This window comes from Mangifera indica, chromosome 7 (genome assembly GCF_011075055.1).
Source record: "Mangifera indica cultivar Alphonso chromosome 7, CATAS_Mindica_2.1, whole genome shotgun sequence".
In the NCBI taxonomy this organism is placed as follows: Eukaryota; Viridiplantae; Streptophyta; class Magnoliopsida; order Sapindales; family Anacardiaceae; genus Mangifera; species Mangifera indica.
Genome location: NC_058143.1, coordinates 13,197,630 through 13,206,835, shown reverse-complemented (window position 1 = coordinate 13,206,835; position 9,206 = coordinate 13,197,630). Strand labels below are relative to the sequence as shown.

Genomic DNA, 9,206 nt, shown 5'->3' with positions numbered 1-9,206 from the left:
AGTTAGGGTTAGGTTTTTGCTGATTTTACTTATTTTTCTCATTTGAAATTCCCCCGAAGTCTCATTTGGGTCCTCTCCAGTTTTTAGCCTTTCGGGTGATTCACCGTTCATCTTAAAGAACCCATGTTTTTGTTTGATTGGTTTTATGGGATTCTTGCTTCTCTTGGGCTGTGGCAGAAAGAGGCCAAGATCTTGTTTCTTGGCCTCGATAATGCCGGTAAAACGACGCTGCTTCAGATGTTGAAAGACGAGGTTTAATTTTTTTTCTTCCTTCATTGTTGTTTTTATTTTTTAATCTGTTTGAATGCTAATAAATTATTTAGTTTTTGCTACTTTGGTGATGAATCAGAGATTAGTTCAGCATCAGCCAACTCAGCACCCAACATCAGAGGAGTTAAGTATTGGGAAAATCAAGTTTAAGGCTTTTGATTTAGGAGGTCATCAGATTGCTCGTAGAGTTTGGAAAGATTACTATGCCAAGGTTCATTTTCTTAATCTTTTGTTATCTACTTAGCTATTATAAGTTGTGAAATGCTAGAGTACCAGTATTAAAATCAAGGGAACGAAGACGAAATGAACTTCTTTTCTTATAACATGTAACTGCTTATTGGTGGCATAACTGAGGAATGTTTATTTGTGCTTTGAGAGTGGGAATTCTGAATTGTGTCAAGAACCTCATCTTGTGCATTTTTTTCTGTAACTGGAAATGGATGTGTGTTTTGAGAATTGAAATTGTTTAATTGAAAACTGTTTTAGGAAATGGTTTTTTTTCGTCTAAATTGTGTGAGAATATGATGTCCCCATTATCCCAGAAAATAATATCTGCTATTATTCTGATTCACGGGATGCAAAGAGTAAATAATAATGGGAGTTCGCTGATAGCACCTGTGTATGCTGTAAAAGGTTTACTAATAGTTCCTGACGATATATGTACTTTTACCATGCCATTTTATTCTGGTTTATGAAGATATCATGAATTGGAGGAGAAGCATGTGGCAATTTCCATTTTTAGATTGTCTATTATGCCTTCCTTTTTTGGCTTTAGAATTTTCTTTCTTGTGATCAGTAATTTGATGCAGTCTTCCTAGCAACTAGTTATGTATTACGAAAGTTGCAAGTATGTGTGTGTGTACACACACACACGATAAAAATTTTTCTTTTTAGCTGATATGATTCTATGGAAAGCTTGGTAGGTGTAATGTACAACTAATGTTAGACATTTTTCTCTGAAGGTGGATGCAGTCGTCTACCTGGTAGATGCATATGACAAGGAGAGGTTTGCTGAGTCGAAAGCGGAGCTTGATGCTCTTCTCTCTGATGAGGCCTTGGCAAATGTTCCATTCCTTGTTTTGGGAAATAAGATTGATATTCCATATGCTGCATCTGAAGATGAGTTGCGATATCACCTTGGCCTGACCAACTTCACCACTGGCAAGGGTAAGGTCAATTTGAGTGACTCAAGTGTTCGACCCCTTGAGGTATTCATGTGTAGCATTGTCCGCAAAATGGGTTATGGGGATGGATTCAAGTGGCTTTCTCAGTACATCAAGTAGAAACTTATAATTTGCTTTGTTTTAACATTTTTTTAAATGTTGTTACAAAATGAATTGAGTGGGCACATTTACTTTTCATGTTGGAGATACTCATTTTCCCCCCTTTTCCCTTATGAAATGAACAAAGCCTATGATAAGAATGAGACTTGTTATGTTAACGAGAGCTATACTGGAAGGTACTTTAATTTGTTGTTTTACTCGAGCTTTTTTATGATCTTTTAACAAATTGTTTCCTGCATTCAACCCCAAATACACTGCATACATTGTTCCCTGCATTCAACCGTAAATACACTGCATGCAAGCTTCACATATTTGTGTTTTAGCACGAGTCATTATGCTCTATAATTTCACTTTGTGTACACAGTGACCAACAGAAACTTATTTGGGTATGAACCTGGTAGTTCAAACTTTTAGCTTTTTGTTAATTTTGCATTGTCTACTGCTGGTGCAATTGAAGGGTACTAAATGCTGTTGTTGGTTACTAAAACACTGGATATCATGTTCATATCCGATAATTAAGTGAAGGTTCACTACCGAATGTGAATACCAATTTGGAGATTTTCATACTCTGTTTCTATTCATCAAAAACTTATTCTTCAATGAAGTTCAAAGGGAGTTGAGAGATTGAATTTGAATGCTCTTCTAGGTTTCGGCTATGTTAATGCATTGCCTATCCGGTGTGTGAGGCATATGAACAGACCTATCGTACCAAGCAAAAATATAATCATGACTAGTGAGACAGCCATAGCTTCTGCTGATGATTCCTTTTCAAGACATGTCTGAGATTAGCTGAAGATCTTGTGGGTGGATAAGAGGACCTATTTTACTGCACCAGATCCTCTCAATAATATAACTGGTATTTAATTAATAAAATATAAAGAGTAATGTTATGTATCTTAATAATGAGTATCAATTTGTTTATCAATGATTATATGTTATTGTGTTATTATGTTTTATTTTATCTAAATTCAAAATTATTTAGTAACAAATATTATTGATACCTAATTTGATCTTCTCAGAAAAAGAAAATATGCAAATGACATATCATCTGAAAATGAAAATTTGGTCGGATGGTATTAAAAGAGGATCTACATTCAACTTAATAATGACAAGCACCTTCCTACAAATTAGAAATAGTATTACAAGAGTAGTGTTATTATGTGTTAAATATTTAAAAATTAAAGATTAAATAATATTTAATTACATAACGATACATAGTTATTTATGCATATAGTATTATTGGTATTATAATAAAGTCTCATTTAATTCCTTCGAGATTATTATTTATCCCATAAGAAAGAAATAAAAATTCTGTGATTTATTTCTTTATTTCTTGAGACTTGCATTGCAAATCCATTACATGAGATGAGAGTAAGTTATTGCTTTGCATTCTAATTTCAATAATATTATGTGTACAAATAATGATGTATTAGTATGCGATTTGATATTATTTTGATTTTAATTTTTAATAATTTAATCAAATAATAATATGTCATTATTTATGTATAAAATATTATTTTTCTTATTTATATATCTATTTATTATAGTGTGTGTCGGGTAAACAAACGCGGAAAGTACTACTTATAATATTATTAATCCCTTAAACCAAAAGGGGATGTAGCTCAGATGGTAGAGCGCTCGCTTAGCATGCGAGAGGTACGGGGATCGATACCCCGCATCTCCATTTGATTTTTATTCGTTTTTGACGGAAATGGTTTTGCAGTCGACAACTTACAGAAGGAAAATCTATTTGACAGAGACGGTCTTCATCATCCAAACACATCAAATTTGAAAGTACAAGCTAATACAAAGTTGGTCACTTCCACACCAACCATAATTTCACACTGCTTTCTTTATTTTTCCATTATGAAACGCACGCACTTGTCCTTCTCTCTCAAGTTTCCTTCACTTGAATTCATATTATATATGTAAACTTTCATATTTCATTCATTTCATTACCCAGGTCATGCTTTCCTCTTTGTTTCATCATTTTCCAGTTCTTGATTTTTCGTCGTGGTCATTTTAAAGATATAAATCCATGAACATTATGCAGGATATGCAGATGACATCCCAGCAGAACGGGTTGCAGAAGCCGTGTTGTGTTTGAACAATCGATTTCTTAAGTTAAAAAACCAGTAGGTACCCTCTTGCTTTCATTTTTTAAAATTTTTACATGGTTTTGATTTGAAGAGACAGTTTTATAGTGGTTGTGATGAGGCATATGGATTAAACGAGAGTGGAAACTTCAATGTTCCTTTTGAAGCCACTGATTCCTTCTGTGGTGGACCATGCTTAGCTGAAACAAAATTTGTCCTCAATTGTATTGATACAGCATCATCAAGCTTCGTCTTCGCCAATAAGGCCACTGTTGGAGAAATCAGAACAGCTCTCAGTATGGGCTGCAGCTACACCACCCAAAGGGGCAACTTCAACTGGGCAAGGTATATTCCAGGAGTGACTCACGGTGGACAGAAAGCTGCCAATTTCAACATCTTCAATGCCGCCTTTGCAATTCTTGTAGGGACTTTATATATATTTTCATTCTTATATGTAAGTGTCTCCTTCTACAAACTTTTATATATAAAATAATATACCAGAAATCCTAAATCAATTTATTCATATTTTTATCAATTGTAACCTCTGGTTTGACATCTTCTTCTTTCTTTGGAGTGTTCACCTTAACATCCACAGCAACTCTAAATCTCCATCTTTTTAATCTGCGTCTTTAATTACTTGACAACTTTCTTCAAAACTGATGATATATAATATTAGAAGGGAATGTTGAGTACCTATAGGAGAGGCAATGGTATTCTTCTTCATTTAAGGATTGATGAATGATTGCCATGCATGTTCCTCGAAGGTGCACAAATTATTTACCAATCCTAAATCTTCTGGCAACACGGGCATTCTAAAAACAAGAAAACTTCTGGTCTACTTCATCTTTTCTATTTATTATTGAAGTTCAGACACATGTTTAATTAATCCACCCACAATTCTGAAGATCATGAACTTTTTTCCTAATAAAATCTTCTATACACCATTTTTAGTTTGGGTAAATGACATGTCATTGAGCTGTGCTTTGAAATGAGATTTTATGGCCTTCTAATGTGAAAATTTCCTTTGAATTAATTAAAGAAAAATATTATACGTATTCACTTTGAGTACATAAATAAATACATATTTATATATGTCATTACGTAATTAAGTGTTACTTTATCTTAAATTCAAAATCATCAAATCATATGATAACACATATAAATATGTATTAATTTATATACTTAAAATGGATACGTATAATTTTATTGTTATTTAAATGTAACGTAAGATGGCTGGTCCTCTTCTAACTAAGTTCCACCCTAGAGCTTAGTAGGCATGCATAAAGAAGAATATACGTATGTTTACAACTACATAACCAAGTCTAGACGCATACAATTGCATCTTTGTGATTCAATGAATTTTTTCAAATAATCCACTCACAATGGTGCGGAATCCGCTCTTTCATGCATGGGTGTGTTTAACAAAATCATGAACATTCTTAGTTCCAAATAAAATATGCAATATTACCTTTGTTAAGAGCACTGGTCATGCAGTCTAGCTCTCCTTTATGTTGGCTTTCTATAGTGAAAACTAATAAGATTTTATATCATATATTTGATAATATGAAAGATACTAGCTGTCTCTATTAAGTATAAGAGTTCATAAGATCACAAATTAATCCTCTCTTGGCAACCGCTTTCTATATATAGATAACTCCTACCTCTTCCTCCTCAAACTTACATATGAAAACTTCATATATATATATATATATATATATATATATATATATATATATATATATATATATATATATATAAATTATTAACTGAGGGGACTTAAATAACACCAAATAATGACACCAATTCAAACTGTGATACGGTTGACCATTCATATTCTAGACAGTTTGCAACAAGACAGACGAAGTGCAGGGTAGTTATACCAGCCTAGATGTTGATGTATATTGTGCTTCATTTAAAGTTTTATCTATTTTTGGGTGCCTTTCAAAGAAGCCTAAGAGTCAGCTATTAAGAAGATCACTCAAAAGCTTGAGCCCCTTCAAACGAACACATAGAAAGTGCATGAATGAATTAACGAATCTCTAAACTTATGACCTTCTTGCTGCCTAAAATTCATATAGTTCAATGAGTCAATACATTGGTCTTTTAAATAGACGACGCTTTATCGCTTCGTCGTTCTAGATGATAACATGTCTAGACGAATTGTCTGGATTCATCGAATTTAAATCTTTCTTGGAATAATAGAGAAATACGTCAATGGTTTAGGGTAGAAAGAGGTCACCGAAAATAGAGATGATAGTCAAAGAGATGAAAAGAAAAACCTTAGATTTGGGGGAAAATATAACTTTTTAAAACTAAAAAACTTTAGGCAAAAATAAAATTATTAATTTTTAAAAATAAATTATATTATTTTTTAATATTATTATTAAAATGATAGGGGAATTTTAACAAAAATTGAATGATGAGTGAGTCTTTAGGTTTTTGAAACTTCATAGGATGAGAGTTAGAAATACACTAAACCTTGGGTGGGAATAAGTCTTTTGGCCTTTGTAGAAATAATTTGCCAAACACCATTTTTAAGAGTTTAGTCCTGTGATCATTTATCTGTCTTTTGTGCCCATCTGTGATGAGAACTATCAAATTTATCCCTTGTTCTATAATGAACTTAAATAATTCAACATATATGAAGTTGGTTGTCTCCATTAATTAAATTTAAGCATATAACTTGAACCATTCTCTCTTATGCATATTAACTTCATTACCCCTTGTAGCGGGCGATTGTTACTGTTCCAATTATCCCATTGCTCCTGGGGCTTCTAAATTATCATTTATTTGGTTAGGAATAAAGAATTATGATCTCTGTATGCATGTCTTTAATTTGCAGTGACAACTTACAATGTCAGGAAGCATGCTCTAAGCAAGAGAGAGTTGAAGAAATAGATATATATTAAAACACAGAACTAATAGCAACATTTCATGAGGATGAGGGGACTTCAACAAAACCAGATTATGATGTAAAAAAAATAAACACGCCTTTCCATTACATATAACAAACGACATTACTGCTTAATCTCAACGCCCACTACCACACCAATCATTTTGGCAGATGATTTTCCGATCTTCGCAGTTGCAACCTTTGAAATGATTGACACAGAGGATTTGTTCTTTGGTTTGCAAGCTTTTGAAATGGTTGACAGTACAGGTGTTTGCTTCTTTGTTGTTGAAGCTGTTGGCACAGGTGCTTGCTTCTTTGTTGTTGAAGCTGTTTGCTTCTTGGGTGTCGAACCACTTGAAAACTTGGGGGCATAGCATCTTCCACAAGTAGTCTTTTTTCCCATCTCTTCTACTTGTTTTCTTCCCAACTTGCTTGTAAATTGAAGAGCAGTATCCTTTGAGTATAATGATAAGGCCTAAGGTATAAAAGACAGTGATTAAGAAGAATTCCATGACCTCCACTGGAGTTAAGGCTAATTAATTGATTCTGACCCTTCACATTACCAAGAGAGTCAGCTTGCTTGGCTATCAGTGCAACTCATAGCTATTCTAAATGAATTAAAGATCCTCAGGACAAACATTTCCTCCTGCAGGGAAATTCAAAATCTCGTTATAGAGGGAACATTGTATGGTCCGACTATGAATAGACAGTAAGCGCTACTTAACTGAACCAGTATTAAGTAATTATCTAATAGCACTCTGGCCTGGTGATTTCTTAATACTCCTTTCTCTCATCAACACTCTTACATTCTCAACATGATCCCACTTCCCCTCTTCTGCATAAATATTCGATAATAAAACATAATTGCCAGAATTCCATGGTTCAAGATTAATAAGCTCTTTAACAGCATGTTCTGCAAGTTCTACATCACCATGAGTACGGCAAGCACTTAGCAGTGCACCCCATAAAGCAGCATTTGGCTTGATACTCATGCTTCTAATCAGGTCATAGGCATCTCTAACACATCCACTACGTCCAAGGACATCAACCATACATCCATAATGTTCGAGATTTGGCTCTACATTGTGCTGTTCTGTCATAGCAGCAAACAACTCGCGCCCCTTTTCCACCATCCCAGCATGAGTGCAACATGTTAGAACACCCACAAAAGTAGCAGCATTAGGACTCACATCTGTCATCATCATTTGCTCAAACAATTCAATGCCGAGATCACCCCTTCCATTAAAAGCCAGGCCTGAAATCATGGCATTCCAAGAGATGACATTTTTTCTAGGGATTTCCCTGAAGATCTTCGCAGCAGTCTCCAAAATTCCACACTTCGAATAAAAATCAACCAAGGCATTTCCAACTGAAACGAAATTCCGATAAAGACCACTTGATTTAGCATAAGCATGACTCCACTCCCCAACATCAACAGCTCCCAAACGAGCACAAACAGGCAACACACTAACAATAGTTGCCTCGTCTAACTCAAATCCTTGATCGCGCATTTCATGAAATAATCTCAAAGCTTCGCTATCCCTCCCACTCTGTGCTAAACAAGAAATCAATGAATTCCAGGTAACAATACTTCTCTCACTCATCTCCCTGAAAAGATGAAACCCCATATCAACATCTCCTCTTTTACAAAACCCTCGAATCATCAAATTCCAGACAATCACATCTCTGTGACCCATTTCCTCAAACGTCCTCATAGCATCCCCCATCTTATCAAACTTTGTATACAACTCAACAATCCCAATCCTTATTGAACCAAAACACTTAAAACCACTTCTAATAACCTCCCCATGAACACATTGACCAACTCTAACATCACAAACACTAACACACGCCTTAAGCAACGGCGCAAATGTATACTCGTCAGGACAAATGCCACGGCTTTTCATGACAGAGAACAAGTTAAGAGACTCCTCAAAAGGCCCGTTAAGTGAATGGGCCTTGATCATGGAATTGAAGAGAAGAATATTGGGGTTTTGGCTTCGTTTAAAGATTTGAACTGCATAAGTCATCTTGTTGAGGGTACCACAAACGGAGACGAAATGAGATAGGATCTGGTTGGACTGGTGAAGGTTGTGGCAGAGAAAATGAGCGTGAATTTGAGTGAGTTGGGTTCGGGTTTTATGGCCATGAAGAAGGCGCAGGATCCTGCGCTCGATTTCAATGGAAGATCTGTTCATTGTTGTTTTTGAATGTGGAGGGAAAGAAAACTACAAAACGGTATTATTATCGAGCAAATTAATGTTTTCCCTTAAGCCCTTGAATAGTTAAATTATTAACTTCACTCCAATTCCTTAATAACAATACAAGAGCACAAAAGTTATTGAAAATAAAAAAATTCCCCAAAAACATATCATTAGATAAATTAGCTTTACCAATAAACTTACTATTATATACGGTTCGATTTGAGAGTTTTTTCAAATCAAATTGAAAAAAAATTTTAAAAATTTTCAAATCAAACCAAATCATTTTAGGTTTTAAACCAAAATAAAAAAATATAGTTTAATTCGGTTTGAATTATAGTATGAACCATAGTTATTAGTATCCTATTATACACGATATGATATAATATAGATGAAAAATAATATATATTATAAAATGTATCGAATTAATACGATACAATATATATCATATGATATGATACAT

The 9,206-nt window shown here is 34.2% G+C and overlaps 2 protein-coding genes and 1 non-coding gene across 3 annotated transcripts; 2 read left to right on the top strand and 1 right to left on the bottom strand.

The window, feature by feature from the left end:
- Positions 1-1,750, top strand: LOC123219902 (GTP-binding protein SAR1B-like). Its single transcript, XM_044641865.1, has 3 exons — positions 1-252; positions 350-481; positions 1,233-1,750. Exons 1-3 carry the CDS (start codon positions 124-126, stop codon positions 1,551-1,553), a joined length of 582 nt encoding a protein of 193 aa, XP_044497800.1. The 5' UTR covers positions 1-123; the 3' UTR covers positions 1,554-1,750.
- Positions 1,751-3,164: 1,414 nt separating this feature from the next.
- On the top strand, positions 3,165-3,237 carry TRNAA-AGC. Its single transcript has one exon. It is a non-coding gene; the product is annotated as a tRNA-Ala (tRNA).
- Positions 3,238-6,535: 3,298 nt separating this feature from the next.
- On the bottom strand, positions 6,536-8,786 carry LOC123220560 (pentatricopeptide repeat-containing protein At1g09190). The gene has a single exon (XM_044642817.1). The coding sequence runs from the start codon at positions 8,738-8,740 to the stop codon at positions 7,286-7,288; it is 1,455 nt and encodes a 484-aa protein (XP_044498752.1). The 5' UTR covers positions 8,741-8,786; the 3' UTR covers positions 6,536-7,285.
- Positions 8,787-9,206: the final 420 nt, after the last annotated feature.